At 52.1% G+C, this 24,757-nt stretch overlaps 1 protein-coding gene across 2 annotated transcripts in view; it reads left to right on the top strand.

Moving 5' to 3' along the window:
• Positions 1-24,176, top strand: part of ACOX3 (acyl-CoA oxidase 3, pristanoyl) — a 48,306-nt gene extending 24,130 nt beyond the window's left edge. The window contains exons 12-18 of one of the 2 annotated variants that reach the window (XM_063108157.1): positions 608-730; positions 1,017-1,130; positions 8,083-8,198; positions 12,531-12,705; positions 14,150-14,217; positions 16,350-16,436; positions 19,472-24,176. In XM_063108157.1, coding sequence (XP_062964227.1) covers positions 608-730; positions 1,017-1,130; positions 8,083-8,198; positions 12,531-12,705; positions 14,150-14,217; positions 16,350-16,436; positions 19,472-19,591 — 803 coding nt within the window. In that variant the 3' untranslated portion in view covers positions 19,592-24,176. The remainder of the gene's footprint in view (positions 1-607; positions 731-1,016; positions 1,131-8,082; positions 8,199-12,530; positions 12,706-14,149; positions 14,218-16,349; positions 16,437-19,471) is intronic. The other variant, XM_063108158.1, reaches the window with a different exon arrangement.
• Positions 24,177-24,757: the final 581 nt, after the last annotated feature.

Consider the following 24,757-nt stretch of genomic DNA (forward strand, 5'->3'; position numbering starts at 1 on the left):
AAGTTATCCCCAGGTACTTGAAATTTCTTGTGTAAAAAGAGCTCGTTAAGTTGCAGAAGGAGGAGGGGCAGACCCTGAGGCCGTAGACTCCCCTGGAAACCTGCCCATCTCTGTCAGGGACCCCACATTGGGAAGGCTGTGCCAGACAACCCTGCAGGGCGTGATGGTAACAGTGAGGAGGAGTGGCAGGAACGTTTCCTGAGCTCTCACTGCTGGCCGGTGCAGGGCCGAGGGTCTCGGGAGCCTCCTGTTTACCTTGCCCACAACTCGTGGTGGTCCCTGTGATATTCTTATGTCAAAGATGGAAAAACTGGGATGTAGAGTTAAGAGGGCACCCTGCTAGTGAAGGGGTGGCGTTGGGATTCCTCGGGTCCCTGACAGAGATGGGGAGGTTTCCAGGGGAGCCGATGCTTCAGGGGCTGCCCTTCTTCCTTCTGCAACTTAACAAGTTCTTTTTACAAAGAAATTTCAAATGTCTGAAGACATCTCCCATTTTTCTTTTGTACGTGCTTCATCTCTGGTCGTGGGACTCTAACCTCTCACATAGAGGTAGGGTATTTCTCAAATACGCATCTTAAATGGTGATGATGCCGTGGCTTCATTGCAGTGAACCGGTTGGGTGACCTCAGAAATGACAACGATCCAAACTGCACATACGAAGGTGACAACAATGTCCTGCTGCAGCAGACCAGCAACTATTTGCTGGGCCTCCTGGCACGCCGGGTCCAAGGTGAGGCTCCCTCTGCATGCTCAGCGGGCAGCCCCTAGACTCAGCTAGGGTGAGTGGATTTTCTTGTCCCCCACTGATTTCACTCTTCCATTAGGATGTACCCTATGTTTGCAGGAAGGGAAAAATGTTATGAGATAGTGACTGACTAACTTCCAGGAATGGGCTAAGGTGAGGGGGTGGTGTGCAAAGATAGACCCAGGCTTGCGGGCTGGCCCTGCCCTCTGGGACCCTCCGTGGTTTTGGGTTCCCCTATATGACTCCAAAGTCACTGGAACGTGCATCCTAGATGGAGCGTGCTTTGAAAGCCCCCTGAAGACTGTGGACTTTCTGGAAGCCTATCCTGACATCCTCGGCCAGAGGTTCATGGGCTCCAGTGTTGCAGACTGCTTGGAATCTGCAGGTAAATATGCCTTCCCCTTGGTCGCGTAGGCAGAGGGTCTCCCCGGCTTTTTCACTTTCTCGTCACTACCACCAGGAAATGTACTGTGCCATGGGGCGGGGCTTTGTGGGTTACAGCTGGGGTGACCGTAGCAGTGGAGGCCGTGGCAGTGGAGGCCCCTGAGTACAGCTTGTCTATTTGCACATCCATGTGCTACTCATTCTGCGAGCACCTCTCTGTGCCTGGCTCCAGAGCTGAGGTGGTAGGTGCCTACTCCCTATCCTGAAACCTCCCTGGTGTGGGGCCCTTACAGTGGAAAACTTGCCATGCCCCCTGCCCACTCTTCAAACTTCACAATTAGGTTACATCCCCCCCTCCACGCCCTCCCATACAGCCTCCTCTCAGCCCCTGTGGCCCAGGCTCAGCTGTGGTCCACACCCTGGTCTCCATGCTCATCTCCCTTTGGTATGATTATCTGTTTGGGACCCACGTCCCAGGACCCAGCACAGAGCTGGCCTCCAGAGAAGCTCCTGCAGTGCATGCCAGGGGGCCGCGGACACAAGCTCTGTCCTCGGGGAGGTGGGGTGGGATGGGATGCTGGCCCGGGCAGCAGCATCAAAAGCAAAGCCTGCTTTTTTGCACACTATCCTTGGTCTTGGGCCTCGGGTTCTTTCTACAGAGAGTCATTGCTCTCAGGTTGTTGACTTGTTAACTCCCCAAATGCTCATAAGCTCTCAGTCTGCAGTGCCATGTGCTGAGGAGGCAGTGGTGACAGACCCATGTGCCTGTGGTACACCCTAGAGGGGAGACGGGAACACATGAGGAACACACAAGTACATCATGGACCTGCGTTGTAGGGGAGCAGGACTCTGCAGAGATGCAGCCCAGCCTGGTGTCGTGGAGTGTGGCCAGGGAGAGCCTTCCTTTCTCTGGAAGTGGCCTTTCAGCTGTGGTCTCAGTGGAAGGAACGGGGTAGCCATGGGGAGGCTGAGGAAAGGGTGTTCAGGAGGAGGCAGCCAGGCCGAGCGAGAGCCTGAGCTCTGGCAGGAGCTTGGATTTCGTTCCAGTGCCACACAAAGCTGCTGGATGATAAGCAGAGAGCAGCTGCCCTGGTCTGCATTTGCTCCGTGTTCTGATGAGTCATGTTTTTAAAATGTTACTCTGGAAGAAAAATGGCTATTCTGGCTGCTCAGTGGGAAATAGTTCAAGATGAAAGATGGTGGCTGGGACAGGGTGCTAGCAGTGGATGGAGAGGGGACAGATGGGATGTGATTGGGAGGCCGAGTGACTGGGGGCCAGGGGAGGAGCTGCCGTGAGGGGCTGCCTCCCGTGTGCTCTAAGTCACTGCAGGCTCTGGCCGCTCAGGCCCAGGGAGATCTAGGGGCTAACCGCTGGGCCAAGATTCAGACCCGAGCCTGTCGGACTGCAAAGCCCAGGACCTTCCATTACAACTCCCTACACATCCTGGGAAGGAATTGGATGAGACGTGACAAAGAGCACGGTTAGAGCTGCCGCTCCACCTCCACGCCCACCCTGGCTTTAACAGCTTCTAAAGGAGATGCCCTCCTCCCACAGCCATCATGCTCTCTCTGTGGTCAAAGCTTTAAGGGACAGGAGAAACATCAGTCAGTATCATCACTACCTTGTTCATTTGTATTTAGTGAGCATTCTTCACTTTGCCAGCAAAACACCTATTTCCAAGGGTCTTAGGACTTATTCTTGTGGGTTTATGCATGAGAAAGGCTGGAGATGGTCCTGATGCCTGTGCCCTGGTGGCCCAGGAAGAAACTGACTGTTCCAGCAAGACACCCAAGAAATGGAAAAGTAGCCCACCTCCCCTGGGAGTGAGGTGTCAGGCTTCCCACCAGGCCACCTTCACTTGATCCTGCCTCTCCACCTGGCAGCTGTGGGACTTTGGGCAAGTCATTTACACCTCCTGCCTCAGTTTCCTTGTCTGCAGCATGGGGACAGTAATAGTATCTACCTCATGAGGTTTCGTGCAGGTGGATGAGTTAATGCATATAAAGCACTCAGCCCAGCGCTTGGCACCAAACAAGTGCTTAGTAACTACAGACGATTGGTTAATTTAAACACACAGCCATCGTGTGGCTTTAGGGTTTAGACAGGAATCGCCTTCCATGTGCCTTATATCCTACCGAATGCCATTTAGCAGAACTGGAGGTGGAGGATGGCACTGGATTTGCATTCAGGAGACCAGAGCGTGAGCATCTGCTGGGGGGCGGGGTTTCCTTATGTGGAGCACAAGAGCAAGTGGGAAGGTGTGTTCTGGGCCTCAGGCACCATGTCACCATTGCAGGAGCAGCCACTGCTCTGAGTGTGTGCTGTCATTACAGCTGTGTCCTCATGCATGTTTTATGGGAGAGGAAACCTCAGCAGAGAACAGGAGCAGTGGCTGAGGCAAGAGCAAACCCAGGCTGGCTGAGCTCCCAGCCTCCCTTCCTCCATCACCTCCACCACCCAGGAGATGCTGGATTTCTCCTTAGTCACCACGCTGTTAGTTTTCCTAACAACACCTAACCTTACCGTTCCCTATCTGCCTTTTTGAAATGTGACTAGGAATTGGGGACACACTTGAAGATCTGTGTCTGGTGGTTGCTCTTCGATTTCTGAGCTTCCCGACCATTGCTACAGAAAGTACTAGAAAATGACCTGATCATTGTAATAACTTCGACTCAGCCACAGCTTTTCCCTAAAATCGTCACTGATCGTAAAATCACAATGAGGACTCCAGTGTTCCTCAGCGTCTTCGTGCAGCCCCACACTCTGCTGCCTTCCCTCTCTGAGACAGCGAGTACAGAAGCAGCCTCATGTGCCAGCATCAGGAAGAGCTCCCAGACAGTGCCATCTGGTTTTCCTGAGGGTGCCCTCATTTCTCAAGATCCACCAAAGTGAAATCATTTTCTGGAGGAAAACACGCAAGTGACACTTACTGGGTGAAAGTGGCGTGGCACTGAGTACTGACTGGCACTGTTCATGCACAGGAGGGCTCACAGCCTGGCAGCCCCTGAATCTTGAGGGCATGTGGTCACCACATCCTGGATCTTGGGGCTGATGGTACAGCCTCCCTGTTTTCTGGATCTTTGGTAAAAATTACACAAATGACTTATGTCCGTCACATCCTGCAGGACTGGAGAGAGGCAGCCTATTGCAGGATTGCACCTGCCTGTTTGGGAGGCCAGGAGCACAAGCCCATGATCCTAATCCTTGAGGGAATAACATGCTTATTTGGAGAGAGGAGGGGCAGGCGTTGCTTTCTACTTAGTTCCTCTGATTTTGGGGGAGACGTGTGTGTGGAGATGTGTTTCACAAATGGTTCCATGCACGTGAGGGTCTGCACTGTTGCTTAATAATGCCAGGGCTGTTCTTATCTTTTGTTGGCTCATTCTCACTAATAAGTAATTGCAGGGTTTATTGCTTGGGCAGATGTGTATATGCATGGGGCAGCAAGGTCACGAGATGCAGACATGAGGTCACATGGGCCATGTGTGGGCAGGGGGTCATGTGAGATCATACAGACAGTGTTCCCAGAGGTTGGGAGCTCAGGCTTCTAGGTCAGCACCTCCCCAAACAACATGACCCTTGGCCATGCTTTAATTTCTCTGAGCCTCAGTCTCCCTTCTGCACAATAGAGGGGAAGAAATGCCGTCACCCTTGTGCTGTGCCTGATAGGGGCCTGGCCCATGGTGCAACCTCAGTGGGGCTGGCTGCCGTGTGGTGAGGTCCCCCCATGAGCATTCCTTTGGGCCCCAGAGACACAGGAGAGGTCTGCCCTGGTGGGTCTCAGAGGGTCCATGTGGTGCATTGGGGAGCACCGGAGTATGGGGAGGTGTGTGGTTGGAGAAGTAGGCAGGGTGTGGAGCTGGGGCCTGTGTGCTGGCTGAGGAGTTGGGGTTGGTCATTCAGGCTGTGCTGTCCAGGGTGTGCCTCAGTCGGAGCCCTGCTTTAGGAGGGCCGATGCAGAGGGAGACTGAACTTGGAGATCACAGAGCAAGCCTCAGGTCAGGCAGAGCCAGTGTGGGAGGCGAGGTGGTAGGGAGGTGCAGGGAGCCCAACTGAATGGGTGGGAGGTGCTGGTGATACAGGAGTTCAGGTTTGGATCTGTCGAGTTGAGGTGTGCAGAAGCCTCTAGAATCAGAGGCCTGGCAGGGCAGAAGCACTGAAGTGACGGAGGGCAGTGACAGCAGCAGCTGGAGTGAACAGGAAAGAGCCAGACACAGGACCATGGGCTGCAGACAGGGAGCCCCCGGGCATCCTCTGGTGTGATACGTCAAAGGGCCATTTGAGACCCAGGATTCCGGCAAAGTCTTGGCAAATTTGTTGAAATAGCGTGTGTTTATTCTTGGGCCCTTAGCAACCTCGTTTCTCACAACAGAATTTACTATCAGATGGTGACAATTTTCCCACACAAATTGTTTCGTTGGTAATTTTTCACTTTCAAATGAACTCGAGATTACACACATGAAACTAACCTCTCATTGTTTCTCGCGTGTGCTTTCACATACTTGTGGGAATCTTCCCTCCATGTGAACACACCAAAATGACATGATACTATTTTCTCATGAGAAATTAAGAGCTAAAAGTGGAGTTTCTAAAGAAAAATGCTGCGTAGTCATAACTCATTTATCAAGCATGTTTCTCATTTGAAAAACAAAGCAAAATCTAAACTAGTCATTGGCATGAAGCATCGTGGGTTAAATCCGGGTGTGGAAATAGCTTGGAAAACTCTGTTAAGATTGCTGAGAAGCGTCCACAGCAGCGGGACACCTCCTAGGACAGTATTTGAGAACGGCCCTGCTCGGGCCAGGAGGGAAGTCGAGCTGGCGCTGATGTGTTGTTGGACTGCAGGGGCCCGTGTGGTTAAAAGGAATTAGCACAGGCAATACTGGCCTGGGCTATTTCCTGGGGTTTTGTTACTGTATAAATAAATCATGGAAAATATGTCTCTCTGCACCGTCCACCTCTCATTACGTTCATGATGATCGATCCTGCTGGGAAGAGTTTAGAAAGCAGCAGAGTTGCAGAGACTCCCAGGATAGGCAGTGGTCACACAGCCCCTTGCTGTCAGCACTGGTTTTGAAAAGTCGGCCTGGCTTTTTCAGGTGACATCCTGAAGGGCAGCATTTAAGGCTCAAGAATGACCACTGGGCCATCTGGGATATCAGCATCCCCGGGCTGCCATAACACAGTAGCTTACGTGGGGTGCTAAAAACAACAGACACGTGTTCTCTCACAGTTGGGAGGCGGAAATCCAAAATCAAGGCATCACAGGGTCGTGCTCCCTCCTGAACTTCGAGGGGAGGGTTCCTGCCTCTTCCATCTCCTAGTGACTCCTTGGCTGGTGGCCACATTGCTCCAGTGTCTGCCTCTGTTGTCACATGGCCTTCTCCTCTGTGTCTTCTCCTTTTCTTTTGTAAGGACACTTGTCATTGGGTTTAGGGCCCAGGACCTTCATTAATCCAGGATGCCCTTACCTTGATACCCTTAAGTTAATCACATCCGTAAAGACCTTTTCCCAAATAAGGTTACATTCACAGGTTCTGGGGATAAGAATACGGGCAGATCTTATAGGGGCCACCATTACAATACATTATACCTGGCAGGACTTGGGGTGACAGGGAGGCCTCATCCCAGGTCCCCTCCGCCTGCCTCACTTGGCTCCCTGAGAACAGCTGTGCAGAGGAAGCTTCGGGTTTCATCCCTGCCTGGTGAGCCAGGGGAGCCTGACTTCCATCCCAGCTCTCCTTCCTGGTAGCTGTGTGACCTTGGGCAAGCTGCTTGACATCTCTGAGCCTGTGAAACAATTTTGTTTGGTTTTTAATGGGCTTCTCCATTGTGCTGTGAGGGTTAATGGATATAACAGCGGGAAACAGGAGCCCACAAATGTGGTTTCTTCTTCCCAGAGAACTGAGCGTTGTGACTTAGGAGGAAACCTCAAGACTGTCTTTCGGCCCAGACCTAGTGTGGCCAGATCCTGATCTTCCCTCTTAGGAGCTCTGAGCCACAAGTAGGTGCCAAGCAAAAGGAGCTCCCTGCTCCCCGCAACCTGCAGGTCCCTTATGTCCAGCGCCGTACCCTCTGTGCCTGGTGGCGGGTGGGTGAAAGTGTGGTCTCGGAGCACGTGGCTGGCCCAGGCCCCACCTCCACTCTGTCGTCTTGTGCCCCAGGTGTCTCCTGTGCCCATGTGTCCTCATGGGGATTGTTTGCAGCACTGCTGGACATGCCCAGTCCCTAGGGAGTGCCGGGGAAGTTAGCTCTGGCTGAGTGTGGTGACGAGGAAGGGCTGGGCACAGAAGGGCTCCGCCATCTGGGGAAGCGGGGAGGGAAGGGGGCTGCAGCCCCTTCTGCCTGCTCTGCCTGCCGTCCTGCTGCAGCCTGTCCCTGTCTGCAGCCTTTTCTCCCTCCTGACCTTTAGAACCTGTGGGGAGGAGAGGTGTGGGGCGAGGCCTGGGACACCAGTGTTCACTCCCAGCTCCACAGCTCAACAGCAGGCTGTGAGGTCCGAGGCCTGGCCCGGGAAGTGAGCATAAGTCCCCCTTCCTCTCGCCACTTGGCTGCCATCTGCTGGGCGGTTGTCCTGATGCCCATGTAAACCCTGGGTGACACTGGGGGAGCGACACCCTTGTTCTACACAGACTAAGCGAGAGCAGGAGCAGGAATGTGTAGCTCGTAGATAGAGGTGCTGGCTCCATTGGTGGCTTTGTGGCTGCAAGAACAGCGTGGAGTTCGGGACAGCTTCACAGCCCCTCCAGGAAACGCCATCACCCATGCCCACCCTGCCTTGCCACCATCCCTCCTCATGCCTCAGTTTCCCTAATTGTGAAGCTGGACGGACCCACCTCACACACTCACTTGTCAGGCAGTCTACTTGCAGTGCTGTCTGTCCCAGGTAAGTTTGTGGCAATGTCAGATGCTCCATTGTTACTCTCTTTTCCTTCTCTTTCTCACGCTGAAGTCCCCCTGGCAGCGTACAGGTGGTTGGTGTGTTACCTGCTCCGAGAGAGTTACCAAAAATTAACTCAAGAGAAAAGATCAGGAAGCAATGACTTTCAAGCAAGGAATGACTGCCAGGTATGCATTTGTTTTAAACATGGCTTTTTGTGTTATTTGCTTCTAATTCCTCTTCTGCTGTGTTCTCAGGAGGTTGGACATCCTAGTGGATGCAGGCCCCTACGCTCTAGCTCTCAAGACCTTGGGCAGATTGCTCGACCCCTTTGCCCCTTGGTTTGCTCCTCCATAAAACAGGGATGGTGACACCTACCTTGGCAGGCTGTGGAATAAGTTGAGGATATTGTATTTACCATGCCTGGCAGTATCTGACCCATAAACCAGAGCTGTGATCATTCGAGTTGGAACAATGGGTTGTGAGAGCTTTGGAAATGTAGTGTGGCCAGGACACCAGTGTCCTGGGGACTAGAAAGCTCCCCACTGACCACTGCATGGCAAGGCGGTGACTCATGTAAGGCCACATCGTCGCTCTGTGTTTGGTCTTCCTCAGGTCTTGGCGCCCTCACCAAGGGGCCTTGGTGCGAATGGGCCAAGCGTAGCTTATACTTGGCTTTGGAAAGTGCCTTGGTTCTCACACTTGGACAGGGCTGTCTCGTGTCCTGAGAATCCACAGTGCAAAAGCACCCCATTAAAAAACACTCGTTTTGTCAGGGCTCTGATTGTGCCGTGCATCCAGTTCTGTTCCACATGTCTGTAGGGACAGGAGTCAGTGAGGCTGCAGGGGAGGAAGTGTGGGGAAGCTTCAGGGCTGGTGCTGGTCTTTCTCCTCTGCATCGGTGAGTGAGGTCTGTGTCATATTCAGTAACAAAGCCACCCCTGACAACCTGGGCCCATATCTGCCCATCTCCTGGAAGGCTCCAGACCCCACACTGGTTGCTGCTGGGGGCTCAAGCTGGTGTCTCTGGGAACCTGCTGGACACGCCTGCCCCGGAGGAGGGGATGAGGAAAGAAGGACATGCTGCTGCTTTCAGAGGCTTCCGCAGAGCTTGAATGAACCAGGATTGGATTATGGCTTAAAAGAGATGAATTTGGCAGATTGCAAAGTTTAGTAAAACTTTTAGCTCAGGGCTATAGTAACCAAAAATAGGAAGCTTGAAGTGACCCTTCTGGCGTGGGCTGCTTTCTGCACCCACCTTGGCCTGGAATGCCGCAGGTTTGGTCATTTGGAAACTGATGGGTGCCCATTAGCTGCCAGTGCTTCCTCCTCTGCTTGTCAACTCGTCACTCTAAATTGGAGATAGGTGGGCTCACCTGAGTGACAAAGCAAGACCCCCATTGCGATGGTGGGCACAGGAGGGCCCATTCCCAGCAACTTCCAAATCCCTAGAACTGCCCTCCAGGCCCCTATAGATCCTCCTGGCTGTCCTTCAGCGCCCCTCCAGCCCTGGTCCATGCTGGACACGTGCATGTGACCTCACAGCACCTGAGTGTGTAGCTCAGTCGTCTGAGCAATGATTCACCTTTAGATCTGCCTTGAAGAACTTGGTCACAGCATTTCAGTGAGTGCCGTGGCAGAGGAGGACAGGAGCAGCCCTAGGTTCTGGGTCCAGCTGTGGAGCTGATAGACACAGGCTGAGGCACAGCTACCTGAGCATGGGACCTGGACGGAGGGCGGCCATGAGGCCTCAAGGGAAGGTCATGACTGGAGGGGGCTTCATGTTCCAGGCCTGCTCAGCATTGCAGGGGTGTTTTCAACAGCCCAGGGCTCTCTCTCGGCACTGGCTGGACACCAAGGGGGACTGAGGAAGGCGCGATCCTTCCCACGTGGTGATCTAACAGCAACATGGCATGTGAAGAAAACCTCAGAGAGTATTTGTATGACATCAGCTTAGGACCAGCCTTCTTAAGTAAGACAGGAAACTCAGAAGCTTTAAAAGAAAAGAAAACCATCTGATTTGACTGCATAAAAGTTCTACACTTCTGACTAGCAAAAGATGCTGTAAACAAAATCAGAAGACAACAGCAGGCTGGAAGCCCATGCAGCATGTAATGTACAGAGAGCATCCCAGCAGGCAGGAGTTGCTTCCTACACATGGATGATCAGCCCGGCCTGAGCTAGCTGGGCGGCCACTGACCCAGAACCAGGGGCCCAGGACAACCGGGAGGAAGCCATGTGGACAAGCATCAGCTGGGGTGGGCAGTGCTGTCAGTGGAGGGTGTGAACAGCTGTGTCTTTTGGGGGACGTTACTGGCCGTTTTTGTTAAAGTGTGCAGACTCTTTGACGTAGTCAGAGGGATTTGTTAACTTTTTTTTTTTTTTTTTTTTAAAGATGACCAGTAAGGGGATTTTAACCCTTGGCTTGGTATTGTCAGCACCAGGTTCTCCCAAGTGAGCAACCGGCCATCCCTATATGGGATCTGAACCCGTGGCCTTGGTGTTATCAGCACCACACTCTCCTGAGTGAGCCACGGGCCGGCCCTGCTAACTTGTGTTTTATCTACTCACTCCTGCTGGTAATAACTGCCATTTATTTTTTACCTACTATAAGCCAGACACACATAGTGGGTGCTTTAAAAAAAAATGCATTTCTGTAGTTTTTCAGCTGGGTGACATCTTCACGTGTTCAAAAACCAGTAAATATAAAGAGGTGGGCGGTGACAGCTCCCACCCCTGCCTCCAGCCTTGCAGTTCCTACCCCTGCCCCTCCCTGGGACCAACCCCATTTCTGGTTCCTTGGATTCCTCCAGAGATTTTTGTGCATCAAAAGGCAGATAAGGATGTTTTTTCTTTCTCTAGCCACGCGCTAGGCTCTATACATGTGTCATTTCACATCCTGTCTTTGGGAGTTAGGGAAATCGAGGCCAACAGAAATGCTTCCCCCCAGGTCTCCCGGCTCAGCTATGCCAGGCCAGGATTGGACCTGGAGCCCTGCCTCTTCCCCTGTAGTGCATGACTGCTGTCTGGACTTGGACAATTTGGGGTTCATCTTTTGCCTAGAGTATCCCTTACCTGTTAAAATGTAAATATTCTCAGAAATTAGAGCATACCAGGCACTGGCCTCTCACCTCCTTTCCTAGGGCAGAGGTCATGGGAGAGGGAAGTCTGGCCTTGGGGGCCAGTATTTAGAGAATGGAGGCTGGGAGTTGGGGCCATCCCCTCCTGACTTGGCCCCACCAGCCAGCCGTGACTCCTAGTGTGTGCTTTCTTCTGTTGCGTTCCTAGGCTTACTGTGTAAAGTGACAGCTGATCCTTAGCTATATGCAGTGCTGGAAGAGCTTCATTCCAGTCCTAACTGGGCACAGTTAAGTAACCTGGAGGGGCAGCTGAGACTGTCCCAAGAGATTGCCCTGGAGCAGAACCCTAACCCACTGCCCTGTCCATAACTGGGGCAACTTCTGGGGACTTCGGGGCTCCCACACTGGTCTGTGGGTGCCATGAGCACTCTCAGCTCAAGTGCACCAGTGGGGAAGCTTTGACCATGGGGATAGGACCACATTTGAGGTGCTACTGTCCCCCCTCCCCTACCCCCAGAGTCAGCACCATGCGGGGCATTTCATGGGCCCCAGCCCACCCTGATGAATATTGTCATCAGATCTGCTGATTACAAGGACAACGTCGTTCAGGGGGTCTGTCCCAGAGCCTGTGTCCCACAGGTGACTGGTCTTTTCTGGACGTTTCCCAGAAGCACACAAAGCAGCATCATGTATGCCGACTCTTGGGGGAGCATAGCAGAGCCACTGTCACGGGTGCTTCCCACAAGAGATTTGACCTAGCCCTCAGCAATGCTGGGAGGTTCCTACTTAACAGAAGAAGGCACTAGGGCTTGGGGACATGAAGCTGGCTGCCCGCAATGCACAACTCATTAAAGCCAAGTGGATCTGGAAGCTGGCTCTACTGGCCTCCAGGGCCAGGTTGTTAGCTACTGCGTCCAGTGGGTCTCAGGATGCATTTTGTGACAGCAGCAAGGTTATACATAGGGCTGCCTTTCCAGGCCACTTGAGAAGTGGAAATCAATCGACTGAGTTCCCATAAGGAGCTCACCAAGCACCTTCTGTTCCTCGGGCCTTCCTCCCAGGTGCAGGGGAGCATAGGTCTTCTGGGACCCACCTCCTGGTGGATGCCCACACACTGCAGCCCCAGGTCCCCAGGCATTTGATGCCAGTACCACCCTGCATTCCAGACAGCACTGAGCCTAGAGCGGCCATGGGGTTTCCTGGGGCCTGGAATTGTGTGATGCCGAGGCCTACTGCAGCCTGGGTTTATCTTTCCTTTGCAGGCCTTGCCTTTGTGTTTTCGGGATGCTTTCTGTCTGGACTTAGCTCCACTTCTCATCACTGTGCTCCCAGGACGTGTGCCGTATTTCATCATAATGTCTTCCACTGCAAGATCTGAGTCATGGCTGAGACTCCTCTGCCTTCTCCTGGTCAGCAGTGGCCCTGTGCTTTGTTTTCTAGGTGTACCATTGCCGGTCCCTGGCTCTGGCGTTCATTGAGCTCACCGCGGTGCAGAGGTTCCACCAGCATGTGCACCACCCCAGCGTGCCACCCTCGCTGCGGGCCGTGCTCGGGCGGCTCAGTGCCCTGTACGCCCTGTGGTCCCTCAGCCGGCACGCAGCCTTGCTCTACCGAGGTGAGGCTCTCTGCCCTCCCCAGGACCTCCCCAGCAGTCGGGGCCTCTTGCTGTATCTCTGCAGCTCTGGTGTGCACTGTGTGGCTTCACTCCCCGGGACTTACTGAGCATGTAACACAGCGAGGGCAGCTGTGATGAATAAGAGCCCAGCTCCACAGCACAAGCACGGGGCAGAGGGCAGAGGAGCACTGGGGTGCACTGCACAGATGTGGTTTCCCTTCATTCGGGGTCTCTGTGAAGTCAGTTTCCAGTTCAAGTCAGAGACTTCCCAAAGGCCCACTCTTGCCAGGCAGTGTGCTGGGCTCTATAGAGAGCTGAGCCCACACCTCTGGGCTCCATGGGGCAGAGACAGACACAAGCCCAGACTGCTAGGGCTGTACCCCAGAAATGCCCAGACTGGGAACCTTTGAAGGCTTCCTGGAGGAGCAGGCGCTGGGCTGATTCCTGGAAGACTGGTGGGAATGTGGTAACCAGTGTCTCTCAACCTTTTTTTCATTATCGCTACCCTCCCCCCACCAGCAGATTTTAAAAATGTTTTTCTTAATCCACTCCTCACCCTCCATGAAATTTTACTGCTGCAGGTATACTGTGTATCCATCCATATACTGTGTGTATGTCTGGGCTTGTGAAGAGTAAGATCCACCCAAGAACCAACTTTTGTTCCCTTGTGGGTGGTGTTGCCCCCACGCAGGCACACTCGAGAGTCCACAGGTTAACACAGGAAGACACGAGAGTGTCCAGGCAGACGGGGGGCCGGGGGGGAGGAGGGCAGGGCAGAAGTTGACTGGCTGTCTGAGAAAAAGTGTAAATGGCTAGTATTTTTCAGTGAAAACCATCACAAAGGTAGGTTTTGCCACAAATGCATTCCTGCATGCAAAAGGCCACCATCCTGGACCTCTGAAGACCCCCGAGGAAAGCCATGGAGGCTGGTGGTGACACTGAAGGGTGTGTCTCCCACCCAGCCCCCAGTTGCTCTAGAGGGCCCCATGTGCCCCACATGCCACAGCTCTGTGCTGTGGACCTGCTTGGCCCCCAGCCCCACCCTCACCTGTGATGGTCCCAAGTGCCGTGTGCTTTGCTCTGCCTGGAAACCCTTTCTCCCCAGCCCTGCTGCGTCTCCCTAAGTCCTGGAGCCCACCCCTCCTCGCAGCCCTCAGAGCTTGGCCTGCCTCGAGGCCAGGCCCGAGTCCTGGTTCCCAGCCCCTGGCCTATGAGCTGCCCAGTGAACTGAGTGGGAAAAGGTCTCAGACCCTGGCTCCAAGCCAGCATGCTCCTTTCAGGGGTCAAAGCTGGGCTGGGGGCAGTAGTAAGGACATGCTGACATTTTCACAAGTTAGGCCTCCTGTAGGACTGATTTAGAAAGCTGTTTTCAGGATATGTTGCTGTTTGGGGGTGTTTCTAAACTGAGGATACAGACCCAGTTTAACCAGGGCTGTCCTTACAGGTGGCTACTTCTCTGGGGAGCAAGCGGGTAAACTGCTGGAGAGCGCCATCCTGGCCCTGTGTTCACAGGTGAGTGGGATCACCATTCTGTTGTCATATAGTCTCTGTTACAGTCACCCACATGCCCACACATGCCACTTTTGCTTCCCACACGTTTGTGAGCATCAGCATTTAGGAAAAACAGGAAAATGACAAGAAAAGAGGCATGTGTCAGAAATGTCAGCACAGTACCTTTTAGGGGCTGTCTTGCAATCTGCATGTTCAGCAAAGCCACTCACGCACTTCTTACAGCTGCGTTGGTAATTTTTGTCTCAGGCATTTCGGGTTACTCAGCCTCCAGTTTAAGTTCACTTCATGGTAAAACCCGGGACAGGCAGGGGTTTCCCGTGCGCATTCCCTGGTGGTGCGTTGCCATCTGTAGAAAATGCATCAGCTGCTTCCCTGCTCTCAAATGCCCGCTGGGGCAGTACCCTTTGGTGCCATGGGGCTGGTGCTGCGGCTAGGGCAGGCAGGCATCGTGTGCTACTCAGTATGTGCCCATGCACAGTGCGTCTTCACTTGCCACCTGCCAGAGCCCAGTCCTCCTCCTCTCTAGGGAGACCTGGTCACCAGTTGGAGAGGCTCCACCCCATCCTCTGGACCCGGGTAACAACCTCAGCCAGATCCTGCTGTCCACTTGAGTGTTATACGTGTATGTTTTCATGCGTCCACAGCAGAATGAGTGGTTGCCAGAGACCACGGCTTGCAACGCCGAAAGCATGTACTGCCTGGCCCTTTACAGAAAGCCTTTGCTGACAGACCTCTGACTTCTGTGACCAGATGTGTGAGGATTTCTCCCCAATGGCAAGCAAGCCAGTAGTTCTCCCACGGACACTAGCTGGTGACCTCCAATTCAGTTCCGACACTGTCCACCTAGAGACAGCGTCAGATCCCACCAGTTGAGGGATCAGACCCCAAGACTGTCCCTCCTACTTCTGATGCCAGTGGCAAGCCCCAGGTTGTTTTACCCGTGCTGACCAACTGTCTACAAATCAGGGTTCCCACAGCCCCCTCCTTGAGTTCGATTAATTTGCTGAGCAGCTCACAGAACTCAGGGAAATACTTACATTTGCTGGTTTATTACAAAGAATACAGATGAAGAGATGCACGGGGCAAGGTATAGGGAAGGGGTGTGGAACTTCCAGGCCCTCCCCAGGTGCACCACCCTCCAGAAACCTCCAGGTGTTCAGCTATCCAGAAGCTCCCCAAACCCTGTGCTCTTGGGTTGTGGAAGCTTCATGACGTAGGCATGATTCAAACATGGACAGCCACGTGGACGTGTGATTGGACAAAAAGTGTCTGAACAACCCTAATAGCCTGGGTGGGGAAGCCCAGTTAGGCCTGTCTGCTCAGGTTCTTCTCAGCCTCTCTGTGCAGCATTCCTTCCACCTGGGCATGGGGCATTCCTTCTCAAATAGGGGTCTTATGACCTACAATCAGTTAAGATGGGTCAGAGAATTTCTTTATGGCCAGCTCCAAGACAGAAAGCAAGGGGAAGGTTAGAAGAAGCTGGGAACTGTGGGTGAAAAGCAAAGTATACGTGTCATAGTATCACATTCCCATTTCAGCATTCTGTGCAGTACAGCGTGCATCTAATAATAGTTAATTTAAGAAAAAATTTGCATTTCAAGAAAATTTGGGGGAGCCTTCTTCTATAAATCTCGTTGTCATATTGAATAATAATTTGTATAATGGAATGGAAGAGTAATAAAACTCCTACAAACTGAACAGCCTTCGTAGTATTATGACTTTCCCAGGTGCTCATAAGTGCTTTATGACATGTTTTCTGGACATATTTTCCTATGTGGGAACAGCAGTTGCCCAGATCAGTCAGGGACTAGTGACAAACCTCTGAAGACAGTTGCTGATTAATGAGCTGTGGGGCGCCCACCTTTATGAGCAGTCCCTACTTTGTTGAGAAAAACACGGACATCAGAAGTATTGAGTGAATACAACATGGTGAAAGTATTCAAATACACACCAAAGGAACCTGCGACCCAGCCAGGGAAAAGATAGCACACTAATAACAGCGTGGTGTGTGCCTGCTCGGGTTACCAGTTGCTAGTGGGTCACAGCAACCCTTGGGCCGGGGCTCTGTTGCTCAGTGGTCACCATGGAAATTTCTGGCAGTTGCCAAGTGCATGGACTTTGTTTTCCAACAGCTGAAAGATGATGCAGTCACCCTGGTAGACGTGATTGCTCCTCCGGACTTTGTCCTGGACTCCCCAATTGGCAGAGCCGACGGTGAGGTAAAGGGAGGCCTCCCCTTTGTTGCGGGTGGCTGGGGCTGGAGCTGTGGGGACTGGTGGGAGTTTCTGCAGAGCCTGACAGGATGATGCGGGGCAGGAGTCCTGGGTGCCTCCTGAAAAGCATCACATTCGGGGGAGCTTCCAGAGAGGGAGGGTCCAGGAGAAGGTGGGCGGTCTCACTCTGGTTCTTTGCCACACTGGCCTGTGGTCTCCTGACTTGCCCATCCCGCCTGCCACTTCCTCTGAGTGGGGTGGCAGGGTGGCCCCATCGTAGGTCAAGCTGTGACAGTGGCGGTGGCACACGCCGGCGTGAGGCCTGGGCGCTGTATCCCCCTTTTGCTTCCCCATGCCCACCCCAGTCCTGGGTCTTGCCCCATCTCACAGCGCTGGCTCCTGCCCCCCTGAATTCCACACACAAAGGACTGGCACCTCATGCCTAACGTGACACCCACTCTCACCCACTCCCTGCTTCCCTGGTCCTCCTCCTGGCCAGGGGTGTCACAGTCCACCTGGCCTAGATTAAAGCCTTAGGTGTCATCTTCATGTCCTCTTTCCCCCACCCCTGACCCCAGCCCCCACACCATCTGTCCCCTCTGACTCATCCACGGCTGTCGTTGAGGCCACTCTCCCCTCCCCCGCCACCTGCACTTCCCTGGCAACCATTGCGTGGCTCCCTGATCTGTCTTGCCCTGTGTTCCAGAATAATTTCTTTAAAAGCGAATCAGGTCAGGTCATTCCTCTGATTGCACCCTTCACCTGAAATAGAGCCGAGACTCTCCCACGCACCCTGCCCTGCACAGCTGACCTCTGCTGGCTCTCCAGCACTGCCATGCCACCACTGCTCCTGCCTCCATGCTCCAGCCTCACCATCCTCCCTCTCTCCTAACGTGCTGTGTGCATTCCCACCCCAGGGCCTTTGCACATGTGGTTCCCATTGCTGGGAGCCCTCTTCTGTTTGTTCATCTAAGGTGAATGCGACTCCTCGGAGAAGCCATCTCTGGCCTCCAACTGAGGTGCTGCCTCCCAGGCACGCACCCCTGGTGTCCTGCTGTGTGGCCCTCACATCTCCCTGCATGAGTCCCCACCGTGTGGTGATGCTCACAGGTCCACATGGTGTTTCCCAGCACCTCACTATGTATGGGGCTCTTGTCCCTTTCTTACCTCAGGGCCTGGTATTTCAGAGTGTGTAAGTCCTGTGCCTGAGACTCTCATGGTTGTGAGCTGTGAGTGGGATTTAACCCCAACCCCAGCCCCCAAGACCATGTTTCTGCTGAGGAACCTGCTGCCTGTGTGGGGCCCTGCTTAAATGGAGACTGAACGTCAGTGGACAGGAGCCCCCATCTATCTTCAGGGGACACTGAAATCAGTACCTTATAAGGCCACAAAGGACTTATGTAGCAGGTGCCTGGCCTCAGCACGGCCCAGGCCACACCCGTGAGGTATACTGGGCTGGGCAGGACAGAATGGGGAAGCCCTTGTCGGATCAAGAAGGGGCAGGGACAGCAGTATCTACAAAGGGCCTGTGGACTCTAGCTGTAGTGCTCACAGCCAGACACCCCCTGAGTCCCACACGGGGTGTGTATCACGTCCACTCTGCTGAGGAGCGGCTGAGATCCAGAGAAGCCTGGTGGGTCGCCCAGAGTTGCCCATCCAGGAAGCAGCAGAACCAGGACTTGGGTAGAAATCTGTGTCCTGCGGCTGGGAGAGAAGATAAGTGAGGAGACCTTAGGTCCTGGGGGAACGTGGAGGAGAGGAGCTTGCCCTGCCCACAGTGGAGGGCTTAGTTGGCTTACAAGGAGGAGATGACCACAAGCAGGGCCTGCCACAGAGGACCCCCAAGCACATGGGACTGTGTGTCCCATGCAGAAAGAACCAGAGTGTGCTTGGGCATCTGAGTGCTGCGCCCTGCTCTAAAGGAGGGAGGAAAGCTCATCTCCACAATGGAGAGGGCCCTCCAGCTCTGGGCTCTGCAGTTAAAACCAGAGCCAACCAGAGGCACCACCGCCTGGCGGGATGGTTTATAAACGTGTATTTATCCCAGGTTTAAAGAACTGGTGTTTTAACCAGGTGCTGCCAGGTAGGAAGTTTACTTTAAATGAATGAACACAGTCGTAGGAGATCATCATTAAATGAAGAGACTGTCATTAAATAAGATGCAGTGCACCAGATGGTGAAAGAGACCTGGGATTTGTGACCCGTGGACATGCAGCCTGAGGCAGCGTCTCTTTGGGAGCCAAGAAGAGCAGAGTGTTGAAGGAGTTGGTGAATGCATTTAGCAGGTGCAGGCAGAATAGTTTCTTAAAAGTAAAAGTGGTCAATGTCAGCCAGAGGCAAAGTAGGCCATTTTCCTGCATCAGGACAGACCGGTTCATTCTGAGTCTCCCCCAGCCACGCCCAGCCCCAGCTCTGTCCCTTCGGTCTTGAGCAGGTGAAGTGTCAGTTATCAGGTACGTGTGATCCTCAGGACCTTCCTCCGAGATACGAACTGCCCTCCCCATGTCTCCAGTGAGGCAGTGTAGGCTGAGGGCAGTTGGGTTTGAAAGTCCTGAAAGAGGCTGCTGGAGGAGAGAGGGACCATGTGCTGGGCTGGCGTGCCCTGGACAGTGTGCTCGACAGGCCATCGTCCTGCTGCTCGGCCACATCTAGCCCATGCCAGCCAGCAGCCGCATGGGGCACGGGAGGACAGATCTCAGAGCAAATGGGAAATGTGGACTTGTAGCATTCCGTGGTGGCCACATTGTGAAGAAGCAGAATGTCCACTTTCTACAGTAATTTCCAAAGGAAAGGAAGAGTGGGATGTTCTTCATCATAAATGCATTTTATGGTACTTTATAATTGAATTTTCCTAATTGCTTTCTACTTAAGAAATAAAAGGTTTATATAAATTAAATTATTTGAAACTTTTTCGCAAAGTGACAGAGAATTTCCTGTGTTTTTAACAAAAGCTTATGAGAAGCTGCCTTTGCACATTTGGCCTCTGACGGGTCTTTTTTTTATCATTTGCCACTCATTTATGTACGCACTTGTTTTTGCAGCTCTATAAAAACCTCTGGACCACTGTCCTGCAGGGCAGCAACGTGCTGGCCAGGCCATCATGGTGGCCGGAGTTCTCTGCCAACAAGCCTGCCGTGGGCCGCCTGAGGTCGAAGCTATAGTTGCGGCCCGGAGGGCCTGCCAGGAGGGGTAACCACGTGCTGAGCTCATCAGGAGTCATAGTGAATAGAAAACTTACATCGTCATGGCTTCCTGGTGGGCTATGGGCTTTCTGATAATTCGAATTTGCACATTCTATTTTCAGATACAGATACTGAACATAAAGCAGACTGCTCATAATTAGGGATTTTCTTGTCACATGATCTTTTGAATTCTAGTTTGACTTTACCATGTAATTATAACCTATTAATTTGCACCATAGACTGTATGAATGACATAGTTTAAGATTTTTAAGGGGGAAAAAAATTCATTTTATTACTTTCTTTTGTGGAACTAGAAGTTTCCATTGAGGAAATGTTTCCAGAGAAAAAATGCATAATGATTTGAATGTCTGGACAATTTAGCCTTCAACCTCCCAGCTGCACATAAATGACTTTAAGTGTAATCAGTTTGTCCCTGAAGTAGGTAAAATGCTCCGTGCTGTTTGTCCCCACTGAGCGCTTGTTCAGCAAACCCTTTCCTGCTTGTGGCGTATTCCCACAGCGCTGGCCCGGTCTGTGGCTGCAAATGCCACTGAGGACGTGGACAGGCATCCACATGAGGTGCCCGGGCTTCCGCCGTCGGGCCGAGGGCTTTGGTTCACTGGTTCTTCATCCTCACTGTTGGTCTCTGTTTCAGGTTTGCCTTGGCTCCTAATTATGCTTCTTGACCTCTCATCAACCCAGGAGGTCACAGGGCCTTTGTCATTGGCTGTGGGGAGCCCCAGTGTCCTCCCCATCTCTGTGGCCATCTATGCCCTCTGTCACCTTGGATGCCCTTTGTCACTGTGCAACAGATGTGACCCAGGTTCCCTTGGGTGGTGCTGCACCAAAGAGGACCAGCTCTTCCTCTTCAAAAGAGCCCAGAGAGCTTCTGAGTGCCTGGAGGGCATGGTCAAGAATCTGTTTTTGAAGACTGAATTTCCAGCTCTGGAAGCTAGTTAACTTCTCAAGGCTCAGTTTTCATGCCTAGAAAAGAGACAGGCCCCTTCCTCCCCCCCGCCCCCTGCCACAGTGCTCAGGGGGCATCTGAGGGGCAAGTGGGGGTACAGCACACCGGCACCGGGCTTGGTGCTTTCTGTTCGTCATCTCATCCCCTCAGACACTTGTGCGAGGTGGCTTGTCAGCCCCGTTTCACAGGCAATGAAACTGCCCCAGAAAGGCTAAAGAGCTGGCCATGGGCAGCAGCCAGGAAGTGTCCTAGCTGGACCCGTGAGCCCCCAACGTCGAGGTCACAGGTAGTTGCCAGGGTCTTTTATCACTTTAACTAGGAGCAGCCCCCACCTGAATTCAGTATCTCTCTAGTTCAGCAGCTTCCTTAGATTTAAATGAACTCTTCGTGTTTTTAAGGATGTTTTGGCCATTGTGCTCTGCTCTTCCTGCTTCTAGAGAGAACAGGAACAAAAGAAAATGTTCCAGACCCTTGGCAGGTTAGGTGGGGCGGTCCTGAGTGCAAACCCAATTAGTAGACCAGAGGTGCCTGCCAGTGCCAGAGGGAGGGGCGCATGCCTCACGGAGGCCAAGGGGTCCCCAGGGCCCAGACCTCTGCCCCAAGTGGATAGGCCCGAGTGGCCCTGCCAGTGGGAGTCATGCAGATTCTATCAGGTGACCCCCGTAGGTCCCCCACAGGGCTGTCTGTGTGGACAGGGCTTCTTTACCTCCATCCATAGCTTTCTACACAATGGGAATTGGCTCCGGAGTCCTCTGATGCTGGTTTCTTGGTGGTGTCCAGCCCTAGCTGGGGTCACAGCACGCTCTGCCCATCACACCACTCAGAGCAGCCTCGGCCCGAGCCCATGAGTGACTGAGCCTCATCTGGGCATCCCAGAGGGCTGTCTTGTTTTGCCTTTTTTATCATTTGGCACTTTGGCTTATCATCTAGTCTGTGATCTGATACTTCCTGTTCCCCCACCAGCAGGTCATAGAAGTTGTCCAATTTCAAGAGCATGTTGCATCTAGAGAAATAAACACATCTTCCTATTGGCGTCAACAGGCCCAGCTTCTTTGACTCAGGAATGATTGGCGATGTGTAGCTGCAGAGGTCCCTCTACTTTCACACCCACCTATCAGAAATGTCTTTGTTCCCGAAGTATGGGGCTGGCATGCTTTCCTGGCAGCATGGGGCTGACACGCGTGCGAGTCAGCATGAAAGCACAGCTGTGAGCCGCAGAGGGCCCGGGCCGCATTCCATGGCTGTGCATGGCAGGGCACGCCCCCCACTCATGGTCCTGCCCCAGGGGACTGTGGGGGCTTAGCCACCCGCAGCAGTGGAGTAGGTTAAGGTGTAGAGGCAACATTGTAGAAACTACGTTTTAAGTAAAGACCATTTTAACGAACATTTGAAAACACTGCAGTAAGAACTTGAATAATTGGGGCTGGCCCGTGGCTCACTCGGAAGTGTGTGGTGCTGATAACACTGGGGCCCCAGGTTCAGATCCCACATAGGGATGGCCGGTTCACTCACTGGCTGAGCGTGGTGCTGACAACACCAAGTCGAGGGTTAAGATCCCCTTACCAGTCATCTTTAAAAAAAAAAAACTTGAATAATTGGAATAAAATTTTAAAATTTAATCTCATTGCTTTCTAACACTTTCTGATTGTAAAAGTGACGCATGGTTGTCAGGTACTATTTGGTAATATAGAAAAGAAGAAAACAAACACCGCTTACAGCCTCACCCTCAGAAGTAAGCATTGTATGTTGTATTTATTCACTTGTGGGCCACAGGAAAACAATTAGATTCACAGAAATCCTTGGCTTATGTCGGACTGGCTCCATCCAGCCCTGGAGCCAGACCCCGACCATGCTTGTCCCTGCCCCCGCCCCACCTGGAGGGCCTCTGTCCACTTGCCCCTGTGCAGAGTTTCATCTCATCCACCAGTACCGCGTCAGCCACACCGCTCCCAAGGCTTTCTTCCTCTGTGTATATGTGTGGGTGTGTGTGGTTTTTCCATTAAAAATGGGATCACACTCTTCAAGGACATTTTTTCCCACTTAAAGGCACGTTACAGCCATTTCCCATATCAAGCAACATGAATGTACAAGATCAACAAACCTGCTGAGAGGCAGAGATGTAGAAGTTTCTGCTTTAACCCGCTCTGCAGTGGCCATTTCTGCACAAGCATCTGTGTGCCAGGTCAGCTCCTGGATGGGCTTGCCGGGACAGACACTCTGCACGGTGGGACTTAGGGACAATATTGCCAGAGTGGGAGGTCGTGGAGCAGGCGAAGGGACAAGGGGCGGATAAGAGTGCAGGGTCTGGGGCAGGCTCCTGCTGGATCTGATGGCACCATTTACCGGATGTGTTGTGACTTCCCTCATTATGAAGTAGGAAGGACAAGAAAATCTCCCTCATCCTGTGGTTGTCAGCATTGAAATGGGTGAATTCAGGAGAGCACACACGTGGAGCCTGGCAGGTAGACGGCGCCTGGTGAGCCTGCTCCTCCTCAGCCGCTGTCCAGGGAGGCGGAGGCTTCGTGCCCTCTGCAAGGGTCTTCCCAGCAGCGGCTTTACGCGGCCTGTTACCCTCTGACAGGCAGAAGGAAATCGGCATCTCCCGTGTGGAATCGCGGTTTTTCGCTCCCGCTGAGGACGGACGTGTCTTCCCACGTATTCCAGTCTGTTTGTCCTGCTGTGACACTCACCTGTTCTTGTTCTTTGCCTGATGGAGCATCCAATTTTTATTTTTAATTTTTTTTTAAAAGATGACCGGTAAAGGGATCTTAACCCTTGTTGCTGTCAGCACCACGCTCACCCAATGAGCTAACTGGCCATCCCTGTATAGAGATCCAAACCCACGGCCTTGGTGTTATCAGCACCGCACTCCCCAGTGAGCCACCGCACTCCCCCAGTGAGGTCAGCTCAGCATCCAGTTTTTAAAACATCTCGTCAATGTGTAAAATATCCTTACATACTGAGAATAGTAAACCTTTGACGTATCCCTTGTAAATTGTTTTTCCTCATTTGTCGTTTGCCTTTTAATTGTGTTAAATTTTCTCTTTTTGACTTAACATGGCTACATTAAAATTTTTAAATTAGGAAAACATATCAATTAAAAAACTGAGCATCTTCTATATCCCAGCCTTTGAGGTCATGTTCGGAAAGTCTTCTCCCATACCAAGATTATTTACACTTGCATTGATTTTTCTTTGAGTACATTTCAGTGTTTAATTGATTGGAAATTTATTTTGAGGTATGGTGTGAGATGGACATTTCAATGGTTAGGCCACTGAAGAATGCACCAGCCTGAAATGTGCTTGTATCCAATGCCAGAATCAGTATGTGCCTGGGTCTGTTTCTGCATTTTTCCATTTTATTGTCTCTTCTCATATCAGCTTCTATTGTTTTCATCGTTGTGTTTCTCATACTTTTAATCCGTTGGCAGAAATAAAGCCTCATCTGTCTTTTTCAAAAATTTCTTAGGTGTATAAACTGGTAGTATTTTATCTAGTCTGGGCATTCTCCCATCCCAAATGAAAGAAAATTCTTTGGAATTTGTTTGGAGATTTTGTTTAACTTATAGAATAACATCAGGAGAATGTATATCTTTGTAGTAAGTAGTCTTCTCATCTGAGATCTTCAAATTGTTTTTAATAAAATGTTATCTGATTTTTATATATTTATTTTGTTACTGGTCACCTTATTAAAACCTTATTTAATTATTATAGTCTTACACTGATTCTCTTTGGGTTTTTTCCTGCATCATTGACAAGTAGCGATGGGTATGCCCTTACCTTTCCAAAACTTGTACAAGCCATTTAAATTTCCTGTCTAATGACATCTGCCGGCCCTGCCAGAACAATCTTCCACACTGGTGATGGTGGACACCATTGCATGGCCTCTCACCTTAAGGAAGTGCCTTCAGTTTGCGTCAGCATGATGCCACGTGGAAGACGTACTGGAAAGACAGACTGAAAGACAGACCCGTGTGTCCATGGCTGTGCCAACGGCTGGAAAACTCCATGACTCACTGAGGGAGATGCCTGCAGAACGAGAGATGCTTCTCACCCTGGGTGTAAATGAGGATTGAGCTTCCTGCAGCTGTGTGGGGCACAACTTGGGTGTACCCAAGTGGAAAACGTTTAGAAAACTGCAAGAGTGTGCAGGAGATAAAAATCAGCCGTGACCCACTG

The sequence above is a fragment of the Cynocephalus volans genome, chromosome 9 (genome assembly GCF_027409185.1).
Source record: "Cynocephalus volans isolate mCynVol1 chromosome 9, mCynVol1.pri, whole genome shotgun sequence".
Taxonomy (NCBI): Eukaryota; Metazoa; Chordata; class Mammalia; order Dermoptera; family Cynocephalidae; genus Cynocephalus; species Cynocephalus volans.